This window comes from Salvelinus alpinus, chromosome 2 (genome assembly GCF_045679555.1).
Source record: "Salvelinus alpinus chromosome 2, SLU_Salpinus.1, whole genome shotgun sequence".
Classification (NCBI taxonomy): Eukaryota; Metazoa; Chordata; class Actinopteri; order Salmoniformes; family Salmonidae; genus Salvelinus; species Salvelinus alpinus.
The window spans coordinates 28,493,749-28,519,929 of NC_092087.1; the positions used below are offsets into that span (position 1 = coordinate 28,493,749).

The following is a 26,181-nucleotide window of genomic DNA, read 5'->3' on the forward strand; positions in this document are numbered from 1 at the left end:
TACTGACCACGTGTTACCCATGTCTGTATTTGGATGTTTGTGTGCGACCTGTAGTAGTAAAGATAGTGTCTGACCCCAGTCCCGCCTCCAACAGCATTCCCATAAGATGCACCCCCTGCAGGAGATGAAGCAAGCGCACGTGTGTTCCACCACAGATGCAGAGGAGGACCAGAGCTAGTCGCTGGGACAGACAGACAGACCTGGTGTAGGCTAGTCCAGTCTGAACAGCCAGGTCCATGGACATGCACTTACAGCCATCCCTCATCCCAACTCTATGTGGCTGACTCCTAGCATGCCAAGAGAGGTGAAGGAGAGGAGTGGACAGCACCCATTCCCAAAAGGAGTGCCACTCACACAGTATCGCTTCTGGCTATTGTCTGTTGGCTGGCTTAGCCTGCATAAATTTCTGCTCCATGAGCTCTGTGAAATCTGAATCTGTTCATGTGGTAACTCATAGTATACTCTCCCTTGTCCTCTCTATGGCATTGTTTTTGTTTTGTTTCGAAGGTGGAGGGAGGGGAGGATCTTAAGCATTAGACAGATTGGTGTTGCAGGAGACCCGTTGATCATGCATTAGGGGAAGTTTTCTGTTAGGCTAAAGAGGAATGAATGAGGAGGATAAGATGATGTTGTCCTGTTGTCATTGTTGGAAGAACTGTCATTATTGCTTCGATCAACCTCACATCCCACCATGATACTGTACATTTGTTACTCTTGGTGTCCCGGATCCTTTGATGTCACACTAAGCCTTGTGTTTTATTAATGGTCAATTAAGAGTGTAATGGTGGATGTTGACAAGAAACTTTTAGTAAATGTTACATGTTTTTGATAGAAGGTACTTTTATCATCATGCTGCTGCTAGTTTTGATTCCATTATTAATTTCCCCTGACAAACTGTACAATTGCAGTTCACAGGTTATGTTGATGAATGGACAATATTTTACTGACTCCATAATTATAGTCAAAGTATTTCAGGCCATTTAAAGGGGTAATCTGCAGTTCAAACAATAACAAAGTCTTTACCCCGCCACTGTATCGATAACCAGCTGAGTGATGGGGCTGGATAAAAGTAACCACTCTCAAATTCCTAGACACAGCTATGGATGCAAGGACTGACCATCCATGATAGCAAAATTATAGTTTTAACCATGGTGAGGCTATATAGTGTTTGTTTACAGTTACCTTGTTAACTAACAAATGAGTAAAAACGCTTATGTTTTGGGTTTTGATGGGATACGACAGTTGAACTAACGACATGAAGCATTTATAAGTAATATTCTTCAAGAATAAATGGGTATATATAATTAATTTAAAAAATCTATGTAGCAATCGCAGATTGCCCCTATAAACTGAGGAAAAAAACATGAAGTATTGAATTACTGATAAGGTCTGGTGTCCAAACTAAATTACTCATCAGTCTTCATCACTGTCCCATACTGTAGATAGTACCACACAGTCAGACATTCCTCTAAGGTGACCTAACCAAAGCACACAGCCTCCAAAGCCAAGCTACTGTCCAGTGACTACTGTCTTCAGTTTATTTTTTAAAACCTCTAGTTTGATTTAGAGTATGTGTTTGGATGTGTATACATGGTGCATGGTGTAAATCTGCTTGCAAACCCATGTCAACTGTACAGTACCATGCTGGAAATAGATTGTTTCTTCAAACCAGTCAAACTTCTCTAGAAAAGCAGACAGATAAAGAGTTATTATTTCTTTACATCAGTTTCGATAGAGAAATATGGGGATACATACGTGTAGATGTGTAAACCGGCACTACATTTTCAAGTAATTGCTGATCTTTTGAAAATCTGACTTGGTTTTTAAAAAGAATTACACTGTGACAAGTCTTGAAGTTGCCTTTTTAATGATTGTGTTAAGTAAGCTGCTTTGTAGGAGGGTATCCCCTTTCATATAAGGAATCTATCCCATGGGGGATATCGCCAAATGGAATCTATCACCAACTGGTTTGAATATAAAACTAAACAGATATATGTATTCATTTGTAGACATCTGCTCTCAATGAATGGAACCTGGGTATCTTGTGTAATGTTTTACATTTCCTGATTAGTGACATTTTCCCTCATCTCAGATTTATATAATGAAAAGACCTGATATGAAGGCATGGTTTCCATTACTTTTTATTTCAATGAAATGAACAAAAGCTAATATGGAATTTAGTTGTGCTTTATTGTCAGTTGTGGCATTAATGCATAAACCTTTTACACTCCTTTGGAAATATTTCAGTTGAATCTAAAGGATCTCTGCATAAGTAAGTAACACTACATCAAAATACAGTTAGTTTGACATATATTTATTATTAAACACCATTCTGAAGATTATGATTCAACAAAATACTATTAATTGAAATGTGATTGGAAAGATGAGAAAGTAACCTTTCATCAGCTTAAGAGAGCCTTTGGAGTCAGTGTGTATTCCAGGCACTGAAACTCAAAATATATCAAACACTATGTTCATCTCAAAGCTTAAAATAAATGTATTATTACTCTCACTAGTCTTCAGAAATGCTTGAATAGTTGGATCACACCCTCTGGTGGCTCCAGATTATACTTGCACATTTCTCTGTGGTCCTGTTCATCTGTACCTGTGTTTGTACATGTAAATGCAAGACACTTGGATTGAGCACCTAGCCAATCCAAACAACAGATCCAACCTGCAATGTGCTTAATTCAGATGATTGTATTTCTGTTCTCGTTGATAATCTGCTTAAGCCCTTGTTAAAATTCGAAAGTCTTGTTTGTAAATATAGCTTTTCATCCTTTTGTAAAAAGAAAAGGCAAATACATGTTTAATAAAGACAAAGGGGTAATACAGTACAAGGACTACTGTTGTTGTTTGAAGATGACTGCTGCTGGCGATTGTTGCTGCTGTTAACATCAAGCCTTATTCCCTCTTTCTAACTACAACCATTCCTTGCCCCAAATCCCTCACATCTCCAGGTTCCACCACTTGAAGGAGAAGGGTTCCCTGCGGACGTTGGAGCCACAGTGAACCTCTCCCAGCAGTTTGTGGTAGGAGGCAAAGTCCTCAATGTATGTGCAGCTGAGTCCCAGGCCCTCCATGAGGGAGGTCATCTCTGCCTCCAGGGCACAGAAGCCATTCACCTTGGGCCCAAACGGTTTAGGGATGCCCAGGTTCTTCCCCAACACAATCATGTTCACCTGGAGGTAGAGACATATGCCTCAATTAGGATTTGTTTCTTGCGCTACTTGGGTAGTAGATGATTTGAGCATACTTCCTAATCACATGTAGAAAATCATCACAAAATGTCTAAAATGATTTGGCAGCATTTTTGAGGTTTGCCATTATGTAATGTAAAATGTATAACAAATAAAATAAGAAGTACTTTTGGTTTGGAGGTGTTCTAGTGTAGAACTTGCGTATGCTCACCATGTCTGGGTAATAGGCCACTGCCCTGTTCTCCTCCATCACATGGAAAAGGATGGGCAGATCAATGATATCATCGTCATCTAAACCCAGCTCCCTCTTAAGGACATCCCTGTTCCAGTCTATACAGCTCTGTGGGACGGCAGCAGTCACAACATCTACATGGTTATTTCACCAAGCACTGCAATGCTCTGTTAGCCTCTCTGAGTAACTAGTTCATCTGGCGTTTAGTTTCCCTCACCTGGACATAGTCGTTTTCTGCTCTGAGTTTGTCATCACTCAAAATCTCATCTACCGTAATCTCTTCTTCTGCTCCAAGACCTGTTAGGATCGAGAAGGAAGTGAGTGTTAATTAGTAACACATACAGTATTATGCATTCCATTCACCCAGCTCAATGTAACATTGATAGGTTAAGGCTACTTGATACTCAAACGTTCCCTATACCCAACGAGGTTGTTACAACTTTGCCTATGAACGTAGGTGCACAGGTAAAGAGAATTTTGTGAGTAATCAAGGTGACAGAGATTGGCACATTCAATACTGCCTGTATCTAGCTGATCTAGGGTGTAATCATTAGTCCACCAGTTGCAAAGTTTCCAGTCCACCAGTTGCAGAGTTTCTATTAGACAAATTCACGTATGTTTATCCCCGTTTCATTCCGTTTCAGTAAAGCTTTTCAACAGAATGAATACACCCCTGATCACATACAAATCAAATCAAATGATGGGTTCCTGAGTGGCGCTGCGGTCTAAGGCACTGCAGCTCAGCGCAAGAGGTATCACTGCAGTCCCTGGTTCAAGTCCAGGCTGCATCACATCTGACTGTGATTGGGAGTCCCATAGGGTGGTGCACAATTGGCCCAGCATTGCCTGGGTTTGGCTGGGGTAGGCTGTCATTGTAAGTAAGAATTTGTTTTTAACTGACTTGCCTAGTAAAATAAAAATCGTATTGGTCACATACACGTGTTTAGCAGATGTTATTGCGGGTGCAGTGAAATGTTTGTGCTTCTAGCTCTGATAGTGCAGTAATATCTAACAGTTTCATGACATATACCCAAAATACAGATAAATCTAAGTAAAGAATGGATTAAGACAATATATACACCTCTGTTAGAAAGTGTGGGGTCACTTAGAAATGTCCTTGTTTTTGAAAGAAAAGCAATTATGTTTTGCAATTAATTTTGCAATTATGTTAGCACAGCTGAAAACTGTTGTTCTGTTTGAAGAAGCAATACAACTGGCCTTCTTTAGACTAGTAGAGTATCTGGAGCCTGTAATCGAACCCACAAATGCTGATGCTCCAGATACTCAATTAGTCTAAAGAAGGCCAGTTTTATTGTTTAATTGCAAAATGGTTTTTTAATGAACAATTAGCCTTTTAAAATGATAAACTTGGATTAGCTAACACACCGTGCCATTGGAGTGATGGTTGCTGATAATATGCCTCTGTACGCCTATGTAGATATTCCATAAAAAATCTGCCGTTTCCAGCTACAACATGAACAATGTCTACACTGTATTTCTGATCAATTTGATGTTATTTTAATGGACAAAAAAATGTGCTTTTCTTTCAAAAACAAGGACATTTCTAAGTGACCCCAAACTTTTGAACGGTAGTGTATGTCAGAGCGGCAATGGACTAAGATTTTTTATTTCTTTATTTTACCTTTATTTAACTAGGCAAGTCAGTTAAGAACAAATTCTTATTTTCAATGATGACCTAGGAACAGTGGGTTAACTGCCTTGTTCAGGGGCAGAACGACATATTTTTACCTTATCAGCTCGGGGATTCAATCTTGCAACCTTTCGGTTACTAGTCCAACGCTCTAACCACTAGGCTACCTGCCGCCCCTACAGTGGCATAGTATAGAGTACAGTATATTCATATGAGATGGGTGATGCAATGTTTACAAACAACTAAAGTGACTAAGATACCGTAGAATAGTATAGAGTACAGTTTACACATATGAGATGAGTAATGCAAGATAAGAAGACATTATTAAAGTGGCTAGTGTTTAATTTCCTTAAAGTGGCCAGTGATTCCTAATCTATGTCTATAAGCATAGTTCACTTTCTATAGGCACAGTTCACTTTCCAGAGCAGCCACATACAAACAGCATGATCCCTTTAATTACTATAGTTACTTCTCGCTCTCCTCCTCTCACATTTTCCCTTTACCTGTGGACTTCCGTGCACAAGACATCAGCTGTCTGTGACCAGGCAAAAAAAAACTTTCCAAGCCAAACCTTCATATCATAACCGAGTCAACTACTCACCACATTTTATCTTCTTTCAGCTAGGGGGCAGAATTGTATTTTTTATTTTTAATAACGTTCCCAAGGTAAACGGACTATTTCTCAGGCCCAGATCGTAGAATATGCATATAATTTACAGATTAGGATAGAAAACACTCCATAGTTTCCAAAACTGTCAAAATATTGTCTGTGAGTATAACAGAACTGATTTTGCAGGCGAAAACCTGAGGAAATCCAACCCGGAAGTGCATTTTTTTTAAATCCCTGTTCCGTTGCCTGCCTCTCTTCCATTTAAAGGGGTATCAACCAGATTCCTTTTCCAATGGCTTCCTCAGGCTGTGACCAGGCTTTAGACATAGTTTCAGGCTTTTATTTTGAAAACTGAGCGAGATTTTTCAAAACGAGTCAGGTGTCCTTTGATTAGTTCCTGCGCGCGAGAGGGGTAGCTCGACATTTTCTTTCCCTCTTTTATTGAATAGGTTACCGTCCGGTTTAAATATTATCGATTATGTATGTTAAAAACAACCTGAGGATTGATTATAAAAAACGTTTGACATGTTTCTACATTTTACATTTACATTTAAGTCATTTAGCAGACGCAGGTTGTTGGGCGGCCGGCCGTCACAAGACGCGTGATTTCATCTGGAGAGAGAGGGGAGAAAGAGGTCAAAGCACAGGGTAGGGCAGTGTGAGCAGAACCAGCGGTGTTGTTTGACTTAGCAAACGAGGATCAGATGTCGTCGACCTTCTTTTCAAAATGGTTGACGAAGTCATCCGCAGAGAGGGAGGAGGAGGGGGGAGGGGGAGGAGGATTCAGGAGGGAGGAGAAGGTGGCAAAGAGCTTCCTAGGGTTAGAGGCAGATGCTTGGAATTTAGAGTGGTAGAAAGTGGCTTTAGCAGCAGAGACAGAAGAGGAGAATGTAGAGAGGAGGGAGTGAAAGGATGCCAGGTCCGCAGGGAGGCGAGTTTTCCTCCATTTCCGCTCGGCTGCCCGGAGCCCTGTTCTGTGAGCTCGCAATGAGTCGTCGAGCCACGGAGCAGGAGGGGAGGACCGAGCCGGCCTGGAGGATAGGGGACATAGAGAGTTAAAGGATGCAGAAAGGGAGGAGAGGAGGGTTGAGGAGGCAGAATCAGGAGATAGGTTGGAGAAGGTTTGAGCAGAGGGAAGAGATGATAGGATGGAAGAGGAGAGAGTAGCGGGGGAGAGAGAGCGAAGGTTGGGACGGCGCGATACCATCCGAGTAGGGGCAGTGTGGGAAGCGTTGGATGAGAGCGAGAGGGAAAAGGATACAAGGTAGTGGTCGGAGACTTGGAGGGGAGTTGCAATGAGATTAGTGGAAGAACAGCATCTAGTAAAGATGAGGTCAAGCGTATTGCCTGCCTTGTGAGTAGGGGGGGAAGGTGAGAGGGTGAGGTCAAAAGAGGAGAGGAGTGGAAAGAAGGAGGCAGAGAGGAATGAGTCAAAGGTAGACGTGGGGATGTTTTATGATGAGTAAATTGGTCATACACGTTGCTCTATCTAGTAATTCTAGTCGATTTGTGATGGTCGGTGCAATTGTAAACTGTGATTTCTACCTGAAATATGCACTTTTTTCTAACAACACCTATCCAATACCATAAATATGTTATCAGACTGTCATCTGAAGAGGTTTTTTATAGGTTATTGGCTATCAATATCTTAGTTTAGCCGAATTGGTGATAGCACCTGAAGGAGTAAGAAACTGATGGAGTTAGAAAAGTGGTGTATTTTGCTAACGTGTTTAGCTAATAGATTTACATATTTTGTCTTCCCTGTAAAACATTTTAAAAATCTGAAATGGTGGCTTTATTCACAAGATCTGTATCTTTCATCTGGTGTCTTGGACTTGTGATTTAATGATATTTAGATGCTACTATCTACTTGTGAAGCTATGCTAGCTATGCTAATCAGTGTGTGGGGGGGGTGGGGGGTGATCCCGGACCCGGGGTAGAGGCTCGTGAAAGGTTAAAGTCACCAAGAACTGTGAGAGGTGAGCCATCCTCAGGAAAGGAACTTATCAGGGCGTCAAGCTCATTGATGAACTCTCCAAGGGAACCTGGAGGGCGATAAATGATAAGGATGTTAAGCTTGAAAGGGCTGGTAACTGTGACAGCATGGAATTCAAAGGAGGCGATAGACAGATGGGTCAGGGGAGAAAGAGAGAATGTCCACTTGGGAGAGATGAGGATCCCAGTGCCACCACCCCGCTGACCAGAAGCTCTCGGGGTGTGCGAGAACACGTGGGCAGACGAGGAGAGAGCAGTAGGAGTAGCAGTGTTATCTGTGGTAATCCATGTTTCCGTCAGTGCCAAGAAGTCGAGGGACTGGAGGGAAGCATAGGCTGAGATGAACTCTGCCTTGTTGGCCGCAGATCGGCAAAACATTACGGATACTTTTTTGGAATTTTCGTCTGCCTTTCAGGAACGGAACGAGGCTGTGGTTTTCTGAACATAACATGCAAACCAAATGCCGGTTTTTGGTTATAAAACGAATATTTATCGAACAAAAATAACATTTATTGTGTAACTCGTGAGTGCAAACATCCGAAGATTATCAAAGGTAAGCAATTAACTTTATTGCTTTTCTGACTTTCGTGACCATGCTAATTTGGGGCTAGCTGTTCTTACTGTTTTGTCTAGTGATTGATAAACTCACAAACGCTTGGAAGCATATTTTCTAAATCTGACACGATAGGTGGATTAACAACAAGCTAAGCTGTGTTTTGGTATATTTCACTTGTGATTTCATGATTACAAATATTTTTAGTATTATTTTTGAATTTGGCGCTCTGCAGTTTAGTGGTTGTTGTTGATAAATGATCCCGGTACCGGGATCCGTGCCTCAAGAAGATTTATGTACTGCAGTGCTAGCTAGCTGTAGCTTATGCTTTCAGTACTAGACTGATTCTCTGATCCTTTGATTGGGTGGACAACATGTCAATTCATGCTGCAAGAGCCCTGATAGGTTGGAGTAAGTTGTCATAATTACTGTGTAAGTCAATGGAAGGGGGTGAGAACAATGAATCTCCTGGGTTTTGTATTGATGTCAATGTACCCAGAGGAGGACGGAAACCAGCTGTCCACCGGCTAAACCATGGTGCTACCCTACAGAATGCTGTTGAGGCTACTGTAGACCTTCATTGCAAAACAGTGTTTTAATCAATTATTTGGTGATGTAAATATATATTGTATAGTTTTATCTAACAAGGATAACTTTAATGTTTCATTATTTTTATTTTTATGAAAATCACTGAGGATGGTCCTCCCCTTCCTCTTCTGAGGAGCCTCCGCTGATACAGTTGTAACTAAGGTGATACACACTGAGACTGAAAGCCTACCGTCAAACATTTTGGCTTGTCCATGCCTGTCATTCTGTAAGCCCCTGAATAGTTTGTAGCCTGCGTCGGGGCTGGCGAGCAGCAGTCGGAATCCCTACACAGAAACGGAGGACAAAGACAACATTGTCTGTATGCTTCAATTGACTTCCTGACAGTTTTACATTATCACATAAACCACATGGCAGCCACAGCCTGCGTCATGTCTAAATACTTTATTTGCAAATGGACATCATTAACAATTCTTTGCTCTTCGTCATTTCTACTCTATATTAAAGAGCATAGTGTTTTTACTCACATGTTCTAATAGAGGGGGCAACTATACTTTCCTTTTGTTTTACCTTTTTGTCAGGAGCTGGGACAAAAGTCATGAATTCATCCACATGCCCAACATGCAGCCAATCAGAGAACAGTGCAATGGGCTCCTGGACTTTCTGTGCCCAAAGGAAGTCTTGCACTACTTTGGTCGTGTTGCGGCCCTTGGTTGCCCTGAAAAGTTAAACAGCCTTATCACCACTGCTCACAGCCATCTCTTTGTTCCAAATATTCATGAATCATTAGCAAGAGATTTATAGAAGGAAGAAGCATCAATTTTATTTAATAAATCAATACACTTTGGAATAAAGGCAAATATTGGTATCTAAAAACCAGACTCTCTTCCGTTGAAGCAAGTCACACTCACGTGGGGAAAGCCACTCCAATTATGATCCTGCCCAGAGGGTAGATTTTTCCATTTACAATAACTGGAGGGCTAACTTCCAGGTTACCAAACGAGTCCAAGCTGCTCACTTCCTCATTATATGCTGTCCTCGTCACATAGCCAAAGTCTGGGCCCTGAGGGCACCAGGCAGAGAACGGTTCAGAAAGAGTTCCACCACATCCCTCACAGTATGGAAATAAGTACATTTTAACTGCAGGTGTTGTGAATGCCTTTTCTTACCAGTAGCACATCATAAGGGAAATCCTGTAGTTCTCCATCTCGGGGGGAGTCCAGCACAACAGGGAAACGTTGGTGAGGAGAGTCAATGTAGCCAAACTCTATCTCATCCTGAGAGAGAAACCTTCTTTACATGTCTATTATATTTCTATATTTTTCATGCAGTTACAAAAAAAGACACCGGTCTATGTTCTGATTTCTTTTATTTAAAACCGAGAGACAAGACTGACAATGATTTACATTGATGTAAAAGGATGTGAAATAAATTGTGTTTAAAAAAAGGTTGGAATTGAAAAAAAAATCTGCATGATGGGCTAGGAGCTGAATCCCACTGCTTACCTGCATCCAGCGGTCTCCTCTGTTCATGTACTCATGGCAAACCTTCAGCTTGTACCCATTGTTTTCCACCAGCCTCCTCATTCCCTTTAGGAACTGGTAGTTATCAGATGTGCTGGGTAACCAAATGCACAGAAACACTTGTCTAAGTACGTTTACAGCTAGCACCATCATTATTTCCATCAAAATCAATGCCGTCATCATCATCATCATCTCTCACCTGCAGACGAAGACCTCCACAGGGTTGAGTGTGTTGGGTGTCATGATCCAGGGAGCCACACGGAACACCACCCTGTCTGTAAAGATGGGCGTCTCAGGGAAGCCCTGGCAAAATAACAGAACAAAAACATGAACGATAGATTCCACGACAGAGGTACAGTATACCCTTCGAAGTTTTAAACTACGAACAATGAAATAGTTGCAATGTACCTGAGAGCTGGGCTCCAGCAGGCTGAGGCTGATGCTGATGAGGCCCTCAAAGTCTTTGTCAGGGAATCTCAGGCCCTCAACGTAGAAATTAATCTCAGCGTTTCCCCCGCGGTATTGGACCTCCTTGGACAAATCCTCACTGCCCAGCACCAGCGGGTAGTCCTTCACAAAGCTCTTGTAGAACGGGTTTTCTGCAGCAGTAAATCATTTTAATAATGATGATCAAATGTATCTCCATTTATATGCATATGCAGCATTAAAATCTTATTGTATACACATTATACATGCATGGACAGCCACAAGAACACATAAAAGATCTGACTGGACAAAATGTCCTTGACTCACTCAGTGTTTGGTGCATGCCTGCTGTGGACCTGGTCCTGAAGACCCTGACACTCTCTGCATCCCCCTGGGAGATGTGCATGGTCAGCTTGTAGCCCTCTGGGAGCTTGGCAGGGCCACTGGTCCGCAGCACCATTGGTGACATGTCTTTCAGATCTGACATTTCACAAATACTGACATTATTGTACATCAAGTGTCAACCCATCAATGTCATAATCAATGTGACCTCATCTCAATGACAACATAGGTAGGACAGTGTGTAATACAACTATTTATCCTAGGAGGATGGTGGTCGTGAAGGAACAATCAAACCACACCAGACACACCCCTAGCTCAGGCATTTTGTGTTTATCTAACACAAAAACACACATCCCTACTGCTCCTCTCTGCTGACTACACACAAAAGACAGACCTGCAGCCTTTAAATGTTGATTTATTGCGATGTCTGCAGCACTGTCAGCCTGTCAGCTCAGTGGGCCAGGATGACTTGGCTGTTGCTATTTACCTGAGACTCTCGTGACCTCAGCATACTCACTGTCCCGCCTCTTCCCATAGGTGCGTTCTGAGTCACAGTTGACCAGTAGGATGGCACCATGGCCATTAGGCCCCCACATCCAGGATCCCTGTAGAGAGATGGACACTCGTTATTCAGAGACAAGAACTAACACTGCCCTGCCAATTTAGCTTTTACCAATGTGTTTGCATGAAGTAAGATTAGACTTACAGCTGAGTGGAAAAGCACAACGTTCAAAAGAATTTCCCACTTCCAGGAATATAGTATGAACAGTATTTTGATATACCTATTAATATCAGTGGAAGGCTGTGCCCTGTGTTAGTTGACAGATAATTTCCTAGAAGTGCCTTGGCAATCTTCCTTTGTGTTTTGGAATACAGCATGAACACTAGTCTTCTGACATGCCTATTCATGTTAGAACATCTCCTTATGTACCCTGCTGTGTTAGGAAACAAAGATAGTGACCTCTGAGCTGAAAGAGACCTGCCTGGACGGACCCAGCAGACATAACCCACCTTGTTGGGGTTGTTCCTCTCCACCTGGCCATCTCGATCAGCATCTACGTCCAGAGAAATCTCTACAAGACAGAGAGGCCCTGGGTGTCACTGAAGCTCATGAGCTGCTTTGGGGTCTCAAGTGAAATATAAAAATGTACAAATGACATTCACAAAGGTATGCTTTGAAGGTGGGGGCGGGTGGTAGTTTATATGGGTGTGCTCTCCTGTCCTAAGCATAACACAACATACCAACAGCGGTGAGGTGAACGACAGCTTTCCCTAACACCTCCGTCTTCTCTCCATAATACATGACCGATAGCTGCACAACAAAGGACAAGATTTACAAAGTTAAACATCTAGAACACTGGTGACTAAGCAGTGGTTGTGTTTTGATGGGGTCTTCTATGATATATTCATGTCCAGATATGTACAGTACATTATTTCAGAGGAGAATCTAAACAACTGGCCCATTCTGGAACTGACAAAAAGTCTCCTTCAATTCCTTATCAATAGAACTGGCACTGTGATTAACCACATCTCTCTGGTATCAGGTTGAGAGTGCCACATTTGCATTATTTCAGTGTTGTTTGCACACCACTCTTAAGACGTGTAGGAGCAGCAAATACTTGATCTGTGTTTCTTATTAACATAATTCACTGTAGCGTGTTCAGTCCCAAGTGGAAATATTCAACTCAGGATTCCATGAATAAGATGCAACATACTGAATCTCAGTGTACACTCTTAGAAAAAAGGGTTCCAGGGTCCCCTTAGGAGAACCCTTTTTGATTCAAGGTAGAACTATTTTGGGTTCCATGTAGAACTCTCTGGGGAAAGGGTTCTATACCCAATAAGGTTCTACATGGAACCAAAAATGGTTATTCAAAGGGTTCCCCTTTGGGGACAGCCAAATAACCCTTTTAGGTTCTAGATAGCACCTTTTTTCTAAGAGTGTAGCTATCATGGCTGTGGGAGTGGCCTACTTTATTTACCTTGCTATCATTTCCCACTTCGCTGGCAGTGTCCATGGTGATAAGAAGCACTGTATTACCATTGAGACTGGTGGGGAGGGTCCCACTCTTCGGTGGGGGTGGGGTAATCCTGTACTGCACTCTGGGACTGCATTGCACAGAGAAGTACTTGGAAGTAGGAGGGGCATTCCTTGGCGAACAATAAATACATGTGACAGTTACACATCACATCCTGATACTTTTCTTATACAAATCTATAGATTTACACAGAAAACACAAAGAGGACATATCTATAGTGCAGCAGTGAGTGCAGTTCATAATCTCCTATTTCCAGAAGCAACAGGTGGCAGTGCTAGTTCTAACGTTACATTTCTACAGTAATCGTAGAGGTATGATGTCTTCTACATGCCTCTACAATGAGTAACGTACCAAAGAGGGAGAAATACTGGACTATCAACCTACACAAGAATACTGGCAAAAAGGATTGTACTTATATGTCAAAGTATCAACCAACATCCCAAGTTGTTATACTCAGTATTATGACACTTGTTTATAAACATTAGGCTTAGCTGTAAAACCTAACACCTGGAGTCCAGGCTGAGCCTGTCACGCTGTATAATGATAGGAGACAGGCGCAGGAATACGTAATAGGGGATTTTATTTCTCCACCCAAAATAAAGTACGTCATGAAAACGACGGGGACGAAGCCCAAAACAAACACGTGTATATAACGCAGGGATGTAACCCAAACAAAACCTCTAAATAATACACGGGACGAGACCCGTAATAACAGCTGCACAAAAACACGTAGCATGAAAGCCGATACAGCAGAGCACAAGATGAACGGACATGGGACAATAATCAACCAGGACAATGGGGAACAGAGGGCACATATATATACATACTAATCAGTGGAAATGGGAACCAGGTGTGCGTAATGAGACAAGACAGTCTGGGGTTGGTGGTTATGAATCCAATTCAGTGATGCCTAGAAAGCCGGTGACGTAGACTTCCGAAGCTGGTGAACGGAATGAGCAGCAGTACCAGGGGATCCGTGACAGAGCCCAGGAGGTGGTCTACACCAAAGGAACATTAGGTTTTTGGAGGAGGGATAGTATTCGCCCGAACAACAGAGCCTAGGCTACTCTAAACAATAGCAGAAAGAGAAGTTCTTAACAAGAATTATTGAAGTTGTTACACACCGATGTTGTGTAACCATCTGTATCTGCTGTGCAATCATACCATGTGGAGAGTCTGATAAACTAACTGCAGCCGTAGTCAAGATATTACCACAATATGTTTAATTCTTCAGGTTGGGGATTTGTGTTGGGTTTACCACTTTTTTGTATCATGTTAACTTGGAAATCATAGGCCATAATAACTGCTTATAACCCATTGAATTCAGTTGCAATGGAATCATATGAATTGATAGAAAAGGAGAGTCTGTTGAGAACATGAGGTTTGACTCCTCCTCTGAATACAAATGCCATCCACAAACAGTTATTTCAGCCCAATTTTGGGGCATGATCATCCAAATCCTTCTGCAGTTGGAATATCCAAGAAGTAAAATGACAACAAAATAGTCAGTGGATGTAATCAGTCATTTAAAAATATATTATCACTGCAGGAACTACAAGTGGAATAAGATTATAAAGCTATTAAACTATTAGAATCAATTCACTTAAAGAAATAAAGCAATTCAGTACTGTGAGCCTCCAAACGGACAAACTATCCAGCTAGTGCTTAACATTCTGAGAACCATATGTTCAAATTAAAATAAAATAAAATAAAATGTTATTGGTCACATGCACATGGTTAGCAGATGTTATCGCGAGTGTAGCGAAATGCTTGTGCTTCTAGTTCCGACAGTGCAGTAATATCTAACAAGTAATCTAACAATCAGCGAAGTGGAGATGTTGTTTCCTACCTTCAAGACCTGGGGGCTGCCCGTCAGGAAGTCCAGGACCCAATTGCACAGGGCGGCGTTGAGACCCAGGGCCTCAAGTTTAATAATGAGCTTGGAGGGTACTATGGTGTTGAATGCTGAGCTGTAGTCAATAAACAGCATTCTTACATAGGTATTCCTCTTGTCCAGATGGGATAGGGCAGTGTGCAGTGTGATGGAGATTGCATTGTCTGTGGACCTATTGGGGCGGTATGCAAATTGAAGTTGGTCTAGGGTGGCAGGTAAGGTGGAGGTGATATGATCCTTGACTAGTCTCTCAAAGCGATAGTCATTTAGTTCAGTTACCTTTACCTTCTTGGGTACAGGAACAATGGTGGCCATCTTGAAGCATGTGGGGACAGCAGACTGAGATAGGGAGAGATTGAATATGTCCGTAAACATACCAGCCAGCTGGTCTGCGCATGCTCTGAGTACGCGGCTAGGGATGTCATCTGGGCCGGCAGTCTTGTGAGGGTGAACACTTTTAAACGTCTTACTCACGTCGGCCATGGAGAAGAATTGTTCTCATCACGGGTACATCCTGTTTGAGTTTCTGCCTATAGGACGGGAGGAGCTAAATGGAGTCGTGGTCAGATTTGCCAAAGGGAGGGCGGGGGAGGGCCTTGTATGCATTGCGGAAGTTAGAGTAGCCGTGATCCAGTGTATTGCCCGCACGAGTACAACAATCAATATGCTGATGGAGGTTAGGTAGCTGTCACGCCCTGACCTTAGTTATCTTTGTTTTCTTTATTATTTGGTTCGGTCAGGGTGTGACAAGGGTGGTTTGTTTAGTTTTCGTATTGTCTATGGGTTTTTGTATGTCTAGGGGTTTTCTAGTCTAGGTGTTTATATGTCTATGGTTGCCTAGATTGGTTCTCAGAGGCAGCTGTTTATCGTTGTCTCTGATTGGGGACCATATTTAGGTAGCCATATTCCTTGGGTATTTTGTGGGTTGTTATTCTATGTTTAGTTGCCTGTTCTGCACTAGCCATATTGCTTCACGGTTCGTTTTGTTGTTTTTGTTTAGTTCTGTTCAGTGTTCTCTCTTTTATTAAAGAGTTATGTTCGCTTACCACGCTGCGCCTTGGTCTCCTCATTATGACGACCGTGACAGAACAACCCACCAAAAAAGGACCAAGCAGCGTGCTAAAGAGGAGTGGACATCTTGGACCCGGGAGAAAGAGGAGTGGAGGACATCCTGGACCTGGGAGGAGGTAATGGAAGCAGGTGGAGATAGCACAGGAGGAACGGCGACGATATGAGGGTACACGGCTGGCACGAAAGCCCGAGAGGCAGCCCCAATATTTTTTTTTGGGGGGGGGGGGGGACACAAGGAGATTGCATGAGTCAGGTCGGTACCACCAGTTCCGGCACCACGCACCAGGCTTCCAGTGTGCCTCCAGGGTCCAGTACGCCCTGTTCCTGCTCCTCGCACTCGCCCTGAGGTGCGTGTCCCCAGCCCGGTACCACCAGTTCCGGCACCATGCACCAGGCCTCCAGTGCGCCTCCAGGGTCCAGTTCGCCCTGTTCCTGCTCCTCGCACTCGCCCTGAGGTGTGTGCCCTCAGCCCGGTACCACCAGTTCCGGCACCACGCACCAGGCCTACAGTGCGCCTCGGCAGTCCAGAGCATCCGGCGATAGTACCCAGTCCAGAGCGTCCGGTGACAGTACCCAGTCCAGAGCGTCCGGTGACAGTACCCAGTCCAGAGCGTCCGGCGACAGTACCCAGTCCAGAGCGTCCGGCGACAGTACCCAGTCCAGAGCTTCCGGCGACAGTACCCAGTCCAGAGCTTCCGGCGACAGTTCACAGACCGGAACCTCCAACGACGGGCCACAGTCCGGAACCTCCAACGACGGGCCACATTCCGGAACCTCCAACGACGGGCCACATTCCGGAACCTCCAACGACGGGCCACAGTCCGGAACCTCCAACGACGGGCCACAGTCCGGAACCTCCAGCGACGGGCCACAGTCCGGGGTCTCCAGCGACGATCCCCAGCCCGGGGTCTCCAGCGATGGTTCCCAGCCCGGGGTTTCCAGCGACGGTCCCCAGCCTGGGGTCTCCAGCGACGGTCCCCAGTCCAGAACCTTCGGCGATGATTCACGCGGCGAGGATCCGCAGTCCAGAGCCTCCGGCGATGATCCACGGGTCAGTGCTACAAGGGCGGAGGGATAAGTGTAAAGAAGGGGGGCGGCGTCCAGAACCAGAGCCGCCACCAAAGTTAGATGCCCACCCAGACCCTCCCATATTGGTTTAGGTTTGCGGCCGGGAGTCCGCACCTTTGGGGGGGGGGGGGGGTACTGCCACGCCCTGACCTTAGTTATCTTTGTTTTCTTTATTATTTGGTTAGGTCAGGGTGTGACAAGGGTGGTTTGTTTAGTTTTTGTATTGTCTAGGGGTTTTGGTATGTGTAGGGGTTTTATAGTCTAGGTGTTTATATGTCTATGGTTGCCTAGATTGGTTCTCAATCAGAGGCAGCTGTTTATCGTTGTCTCTGATTGGGGACCATATTTAGGTAGCCATATTCCTTGGGTATTTTGTGGGTTGTTATTCTATGTTTAGTTGCCTGTTCTTCACTAGCCATATTGCTTCACGGTTCGTTTTGTTGTTTTGTTTAGTTCTGCTCAGTGTTCTCTCTTTTATTAAAGAGTTATGTTCGCTTACCACGCTGCGCCTTGGTCTCCTCATTATGACGACCGTGACAGTAGCCTTGTTCTCAAATTTGCTTTGTTATAATCCCCAGCTAGAATAAATGCAGCTCAGGATATATGGTTTCCAGTTTGCATAGAGTCCAGTGAAGTTCCTTGAGGGCCGTCCTGGTATCGGCTTGAGGGGAGAATTCTCTTGGGAGATAATATGGTCGGCATTTGTTTGTGAGGAATTCTAGGTCAGGTGAACAAAAGGACTTGAGTTCCTGTATGTTATTATGATTACACCATGAGTCATTAATCATGAAAACTACACCCTCGCCATTCTTCTTCCCAGAGAGATGTTTATTTCTGTCGGCGCTATGCATAAAGAATCCTGATGGCTGTACCGACTCCGACAACATATCCTGAGAGAGGCATGTTTCCGTGAAACAGAGTATGTTACAATCCCTGATGTCTCTCTGGAAAGCAACCCTTGCCCTAATTTCGTCTACCTTGTTATCTAGACACTGGACATTGGCGAGTAATATACTCGGAAGTGGTGGGTGGTGTGCACAACTCCGAAGTCTGACCATGAGGCTGCTCCGTCCACCTCTTCTGGAGGCGACATTGTTTTGGGTCGGCATCTGGGATCAGATCATATGCCCTGGGTGGTGATGCGAACAAAGGATCCGCATCGAGAAAGTCGTATTCCTGGTCGTAAGGTTGGTAAGTTGACGTCACTCTGATATCCAAAAGTTCTTCCCGGCTGTATGTAATAACACTTAAAATTTTCTGTAAGAAATAATACAGAAATAAACAAAATACTGCATAGTTTCCTAAGGACTAGAAGCGAGGCGACCCTCTCTGTCGGCTCCATCTTGCCATCTTGCTGCACGTTTCTTAGAGCTTGGTCAGAGCGTGGTTGTCTTATGGTTATTTTGGATACAACCTTCCCATAACATTTCCAACAGCTTTCCTCATGGTTCTATTTAAAGTAGTTTTCTCAAATTGTTCAGAGAACATCAAGAAATAACATTTTTCTGTGGGACTTCCAGTACTTCAGCATAGTGTTTTCTGCATGTTTCCTCATTGTTCTATTTAAAGTCATTTTCTCAGAACATTAAGACAACTTTCCATAAAAAACACCAGATAAAACATTAGTAACGTATAAAGAATGTTGTAAGAATGTTATTTAAAACATATACACCCCGTTCTCAGCATCAACAAAACTATATCTATCCTCTATATTGTTAAGTGTGTTCAGGTGTGTTGGCCACGCCCACTAATTGGCCACACCTGATCTTAATGAGTGCTTGTTTTCTTTGAAATTAGGGTCTGTTTGAATAGACTAAAATGAACAGCTTTGCAGCTATCTGTGTTCGTAGTTCAAAACAGTTAACCCAAATTAAGATAGCAGTCTTATTGAAACATGTTATCATAATTTTATTTAATTACCTTCAAATAACCCAGAATTTCTGTTCTCTGAATGTTAATAAAACCTCACAGGAAAACATTTAGGAAACCATAGAAAAACGTTCTCAGAATCTCCCTACAACCTAAAAATGTATGTTCCCGAACAGGCTAAATTTGGGTAGGCTACTGAGTGATAATCCCAAAATAGTTTATATAGCAGTATATAACTGGTGAAACAATACATTGCCATACACTCTACCGTGTTATAGGCTACAATGTAGCCAACAACAGTTTACTACCACCTGAAGACATCTATTGGTGCAGTAGCCTAGCATAGATACACACACTCACCTGTTTAGGTTCGCTTTCAACACCGTGCCAACAACATAAAGAGCCCTCGAAGTTGTCTCAATGTCGAGACGAAATGTCTGTTGATACGGTACTGGCATGTCGGTTGCTTTTCTCTTTTTTTATTTTTTTATTTTTTATTTCACCTTTATTTAACCAGGTAGGCTAGTTGAGAACAAGTTCTCATTTGCAACTGCGACCTGGCCAAGATAAAGCATAGCAGTGTGAACAGACAACAACACAGAGTTACACATGGAGTAAACAATAAACAAGTCAATAACATAGTAGGGGGAAAAAAAAAAGAGAATCTATATACAATGTGTGCAAAAGGCATGAGGAGGTAGGCAATAAATAGGCCATAGGAGCGAATAATTACAATTTAGCAGATTAACACTGGGGTGATAAATCATCAGATGATCATGTGCAAATAGAGATACTGGTGTGCAAAAGAGCAGAAAAGTAAATAAATAAAAACAGTATGGGGATGAGGTAGGTAAATTGGGTGGGCTATATACCGATGGACTATGTACAGCTGCAGCGATCGGTTAGCTGCTCAGATAGCAGATGTTTAAAGGTGTTGAGGGAGATAAAAGTCTCTATTAAGGTGCTGAAGGAGATTAGGGTGTCTGGTCATAGAAACCTGTTCCTGTGAAACATCCATGGTGATACAGTACATTGCAGAGGAGCAGAATGATGAAATAAGAAATGGCAGTGGAGGGTAGGCTTGGCCCTATTGTTAAGGGGGTATTTTCCTGCCAGTAATTTGAGGCAGAGGAGGCTGCAATTACCCAGAAAACCAAACATGTGTCAACTTGCATTGTAGTCAGCACTTGAATAGCAACAGGATAATGTAGGCATAGGCCTAAACTAGGCCTGCAGTATACATTTTGTTGTCACACTGATTGTCATGTTGAAGGCCATATTTGAATCACATAAAAACAGTTGAAGTCGAAAGTTTACATACACCATAATTAAATACATTTAAACTCAGTTTTTCACAATTCCTGACATTTAATCCTAGTAAACATTCCCTGTCTTAGCTGAGTTAGGATCTCCACTTTATTTTAATAATGTGAAATGTCAGAATAATAGTAGAGAATTATTTATTTCAGCTTTTATTTCTTTCATCACATTCCCAGTGGGTCAGAACTTTACATACACTCAGTAGCTTTCCACAAGCTTCCCACAATAAGTTGGGTGAATTTTGGCCCATTCCTCCTGGCAGAGCTGGTGTAACTGAGTCAGGTTTGTAGGCCTCCTTGCTCGCACACGCTTTTTCAGTTCTGCCCACAAATTTTCAATGGGATTGAGGTCAGGGCTTTGTGATGGCCACTCCAATACCTTGACTTTGTTGTCCTTAAGCCATTTTGCCACAACTTTGGAAGTATGCTTGGAGTCATTGTCCATTTGGAAGACCCATCTGCGACCAAGCTTTAACTTCCTGACTGATGTCTTGAGATGTTGCTTCAATATATCCACATAATTTTCCTGCCTCATGATGCCATCTATTTTGTGAAGTGCAACATGATGCTGCCACTCCCGTGCTTCATGGTTGGGATGGTGCCCTTCAGCTTGCAAGCCTCCCCCTTTTTCCTCCAAACATAACGATGGTAATTATGGCCAAACAGTTCCATTTTTGTTTCATCAGACCAGAGGACATTTCTCCAAAAAGTATGATCTTTGTCCCCATGTGCAGTTGCAAACCATAGTTTTTTGTACCTGTTTCCTCCAGCATCTTCACAAGGTCCTTTGCTGTTGTTCTGGGATTGATTTGCACTTTCGCACCAAAGTATGTTCATCTATAGAAGACAGAACACGTCTCCTTCCTAAGCGGTATGACGGCTGCGTGGTCCCATGGTGTTTATACTTGCGTACTATTGTTTGTACAGATGAACGTGGTACCTTATGGCATTTGGAAATTGCTCACAAGGATGAACCAGACTTGTGGAGGTCTACAATTTTCTTTCTGAGGTCTTGGCTGAGTTATTTTGATTTTCCCATGATGTCAAGCAAGGAGGCACAGAGTTTGAAGGTAGGCCTTGAAATACATTCACAGGTACACCTCCAATTGACTCAAATTATGTCAAATAGCCTTTCAGAAGCTTCTAAATCCAAGACCTCATTTTCTGGAATATTCCAAGCTGTATAAAGGTACAGTCAACTTAGTGTATGTAAACTTCTGACCCACTGGAATTGTGATACAGTGAATTATGAGTGAAATAATCTGTCTGTAAACAATTGTTGGAAAAATTACTTGTGTCATGCACAAAGTAGATGTCCTAACTGACTTGCCAAAACTATAGTTTGTTAACAAGAAATTTGTGTAGTGGTTGAAAACAAGTTTTAATGACTCCTACCTAAGTGTATGTAAAGTTCTGACTTCAACTGTATGTCCTACAAATCAATCTCTGTCCTAAAAGCTATGCGGTCGCTAGACATCATGTACAGGCCTCTGTATAGAGCCTAGGATTCTGGACCTTCATGGCACCATTAATTGTTCCTTCACTTGGACCGTACGTACATATTCTAACCAGAAACCATGGATTACAGGCAACATCCGCACTGAGTTAAGGATAGAGCTGATTATTATTAATCACACAAGGTATGACCGCAAACACCCTGAAAATCCTTGACGCTACTCTTCTTGACTCTCCTTAATCCTGATAGATATCAGTCTGGTGTTTTCTGTAATGACCTTAGTGATCACTGTTTTACAGCCTGTGTTCGTAATGGCTGCTCAGTGAAATGACATGTCCTGATTTGTCATAGACGCTTGCAAACATTTATGAGCAAGCCTTCCTTTATAACCTGGTCTCTGTAAATTGGTATAGAATCAGCTTGATCCCCACTGTCGAAGACACTTGGGCCTTCTTTTTTGATAATTTAAGTGGTATTGTTAACAAACATGCCCCCATAAAGAAAATTAGAAGTAAAAACAGGTTCAGCCCCTTGTTCGACCGTGATCTGGCAGAGTTACTCCACCTCAAGAATTCCATTTGGCGAAAGGGTCGGCACATGCATACTCAGGCTGACTGGCTCTCGTTCAGGCAAATGAGAAATAAGTGCACTCAGTCTATCCAGAAGGCCAAAGTTAGTTACTTTAAGGAGCAGTTCTCTCTCTGTGGGTCTAACCCCAAGATGTTCTGGAAAATGGTTTAAGACCTGGAGAATAATACCTCCTCCTCACAGCTGCTCATGTCCGTTCATGTAGATGATGTGGTTGTTACTGACAAAGAGCACATGGCAGAGCTCTTTAATCACCACTTCATTAAGTCAGCCATGCCTCATTGCCCGTCCAACATTTCCTCATCTCCCACCCCTTCTAATGCGACTAGCCCCGATGCTCCAGCCTCTTTCCCCCCTGCCCGCTACAAAGTTTCTCCCTGCAGGCAGTCACTGAGTCTGAGGTGCTAAAGGAGCTCCTTAAATTGACCCCAAAAACCCATCTGGGTCAGATGGTTTAGATCCTTTCTTCTTTAAGGTTACAGCCTCTATCATTGCCAAGCCTATCTCTGACCCTTTCAACCTGTTTCTCCTCTCTGGGGAGGTTCCCATTGCTTGGAAGGCAGCCATGGTGCATCCTTTATTTAAAGGATCAAGCTGATCTTAACTGTTATTGGCCAATTTCTATTTTGCCCTGTTTATCAAAAGTGTTGTCAATAATCAGCTTTCTTGATGTCTATAATATTCTCTCTTGTATGCAATCTGGTTTCAGCTCAGGTTATCGATGTGTCACTGCAACCTTAATAAAGGTCCTAAATGATGTCACCATTGCCCTTGATTCTAAGCAATGTTGTGCTGCTATTTTCACTGACTAGGCCAAAGTCTTTGATAAGGTAGACCATTCCATTCTTGTGGGCCAGCTAAGGAGTATTGGTGTCTCTGAGGGGTCTTTGACCTGGTTTGCTAACTACCTCTCTCAAGAGTGCAGTGCATAAAGTCAGAACATCTGCTGTCTCAGCCACTGCCTGTCACCAAGGGAGTACCCCAAGGCTCGATCCTAGGCACCAAGCTCTTCTCCATTTACATCAACAACATAGATCAGGCAATAGGAAGCACTCTCATCCATTTATATGCTGATGATACAGTCTTATACTCAGCTGGCTCCTCCCGGGATTTTGTGCTAAACGCTCTACAACAAAGCTTTCTTAGTGTCCAACAAGATTTCTCTGCCCTTATAACCTTGTTCTGAACACCTCCAAATAAATAGCATGTGGTTTGGTAAGAAGAATGCCCCTCTCGCCACCAGTGTGATTACTACCTCTGAGGGTTTATAGTTTGAGGTAGTGACCTCATACAAGTACTTGGGAGTAAGGCTAAATGGTACACTGTCCTTCTCTCAGCACATATTAAAGCTGCGGGCTAAGGTTAAATCTAGAATTGGTTTCCTCTATCGTAATCGTTCCTATTTCACCCCAGCTGCCAAACTCTGATTCAGATGACCAGCCAACCCATGCTAGATTACGGAGACGTAATTTATAGATCGATAGGTAAGGGTGCTCTTGAGTGGTTAGATGTTCTTTACCATTCGGCCATCAGATTTGCCACCAATGCTCCTCGTAGGACACATCACTGCATTCTATACTCCTCTGTAAACTGGTCATCTCTGTATACCCGTCTCAAGACCCACTGGTTGATGCTTATTTATAAAACCCTCTTAGGCCTCACTCCCCCCTACCTGAGATACCTACTGCAGCCCTCATCCTCCACATACAACGTTCGTACTGCCAGTCACATTCAGTTCAAGGTCCCCAAAGCACACACATCCCTGGCTCGCTCCTCTTTTCAGTTCACTGCAGCTAGCAACTGCAACAAGCTGCAAAAAACACTCAAACTGGACAGTTTATCTCCATCTCTTCATTCAAAGACTCAATCATGGACACTCTGACTGACAGTTGTGGCTGCTTCGCGTGATGTATTGTTGTCTCTTCTTAAGGATCGGTGTCACGCTAGTGGGACAACTTCCGGTGAAACTGGAGGGCGCGCAATTCAAATAAATAATCATGAAAATTATGGATTTTAAACATTTAGGTACATATAAGTGTCTTATATCGGCTGAAAGCTTCAATTCTTTTTAATCTAACTGCACTGTCCGATTTACAGTAGCTATTACAGCAAATCAGATGCAATGCGATTGTTTGAGGGCGGTGCCCCACATCAAAACATTTTTCCATCTGCACATGTTTCATACATTCACATATAACGATTAAATATTCACTTATTTTTTGAAAATCTTCCTCTGATTTGTCATCCAAAGGGTCCCAGCTATAACATTTAGCGTCGTTTTGTTAGATAAAATCCTTCTTTATATCCCAAAAAGTCAGTTTAGTTGGCGCCATCAATTTGAGTAATCCACTCGTTCAACTTGCAGAGACAGGAATCCGAAAATCTACCCATAGACTTTGTTTCAACAAGTCAAAATACGTTCCCATTTACTCCTCAGATACCCTAAAATGTAATAGAACTTTAATATTTATTTCGTAAAGGAGTATGTTCAATAGGAAACCGATTTTAGCAGGTGCGTAATGTCTTCATGGCACGCGCAAACACACATTTACAAGGCTGTGTCCCTCTACTAAAACGTTTTTGAAGTTACAAGCCTGAAACCTTGAACATATACTGCTGACACCCTGTGGAAGCCATAGGAATTGCGTCCAATTTTCAATGTGACCTTTCTCTTGCATTCCTAAGAGGATTTTCTCACAAAAAAAAAAACATTTCCGAGGAGCACGTGATGCTGCGGAGCTGAGCAGACGTTGACGAACCGAGCTCTTCAAAGTTATTCTATTATTACCTAAATAACAAAGTTCAAACAATATTCTAACATCGGCTGATAAATTGTCAAGTACTTACCTTCCCAAAGAGCCATGGACCTCCGACCGAGAGGCAAGAAGGACGACCAAAACGTTGTTGATTCCCAAGATAACGATAACGCTACAGCTAGCAAGATTAGCATTAGCCCTCGTAACTCAGATGACAGTTCCAGACTGTGGCTCTCGGCAGCCTCGCAAATTAGCCCTCATAACTCAGATGATAGTTCCAGACTGTCTCTTGCGAGCCTACCGACATGTTGGCTACTCTCCTCCGGGAAATTCAGGATGGTAACAAAGGTCTTTCTATGAAAATTGATAAGAAATCAGCTGAACTCCATTCTTCCAGTAATGACCTGAAATCCTCCATGAATGATCTCCTTTTGAGAACGACTGAGGCAGAGTTGCGCATTAGCACAGTTGAAGATACCATCGCTCGACATGACCAGGTCTTGATACAACTGCAAAAGGACAATGCCTACCTCAAAAACAAGGTAGATCAGATGGAGAACCAGAGTAGACGTAGTAATATCCGTGTGGTGGGATTGAAAGAGGACAGCGAGAGCCGTGACCCGGTCCGTTTCTTCACTCAATGGATCCCGGATGTCCTAGGCATAATCAACTTAACCAAGCCACTGGAAATCGAACGCGCCCACAGAACATCAGCGCCGAAACCCCGGCCAGATGAGCCCCCACGGGCCGTCCTGATCAGGTTCCTCCGCTTCCAAGACAGAGAGAAGATCCTGCAACTTGCAAGAGCCAAAGGGGGCATCACCATTGATGACAAGAGGGTCAGCCTTTTCCCGGATATGAGCGCGGATCTCGCCAGATGTCGCAAGCAGTTCAGACCTGTCGCCAAAGCACTGAAGGAGAAGAACATCACCGGCTACCTCATCCACCCTGCGCGGATGAAAGTTCAATACAAAGGCTGAAGCCATCTCTTCAACACACCGGGAGAAGTGTACACTTTTCTCAAAGAACTGAACAACGTCTGA

At 43.1% G+C, this 26,181-nt stretch overlaps 2 protein-coding genes across 16 annotated transcripts in view; one reads left to right on the top strand and one right to left on the bottom strand.

Annotated features, from left to right (window-relative positions):
• Positions 1-2,837, top strand: part of LOC139557889 (rap1 GTPase-activating protein 1-like) — a 168,987-nt gene extending 166,150 nt beyond the window's left edge. For all 15 annotated transcript variants that reach the window (XM_071373300.1, XM_071373236.1, XM_071373227.1 and 12 more), the window contains one exon: positions 95-2,837. In XM_071373300.1, the coding sequence (XP_071229401.1) occupies positions 95-178 (84 nt within the window). In that variant the 3' untranslated portion in view covers positions 179-2,837. The remainder of the gene's footprint in view (positions 1-94) is intronic.
• On the bottom strand, positions 2,172-25,245 carry LOC139540687 (protein-arginine deiminase type-2-like). Its single transcript, XM_071344552.1, has 18 exons — positions 25,230-25,245; positions 16,938-17,140; positions 16,109-16,188; positions 13,061-13,229; positions 12,321-12,390; positions 12,090-12,151; positions 11,566-11,683; positions 11,064-11,216; positions 10,719-10,909; positions 10,510-10,613; positions 10,293-10,404; positions 9,957-10,064; positions 9,699-9,850; positions 9,358-9,505; positions 9,020-9,113; positions 3,650-3,729; positions 3,412-3,540; positions 2,172-3,182 (listed from the first exon to the last, which is right to left on the bottom strand). The coding sequence occupies exons 1-18, from the start codon at positions 25,243-25,245 to the stop codon at positions 2,949-2,951; spliced, it is 2,223 nt and encodes a 740-aa protein (XP_071200653.1). The 3' UTR covers positions 2,172-2,948.
• Positions 25,246-26,181: the final 936 nt, after the last annotated feature.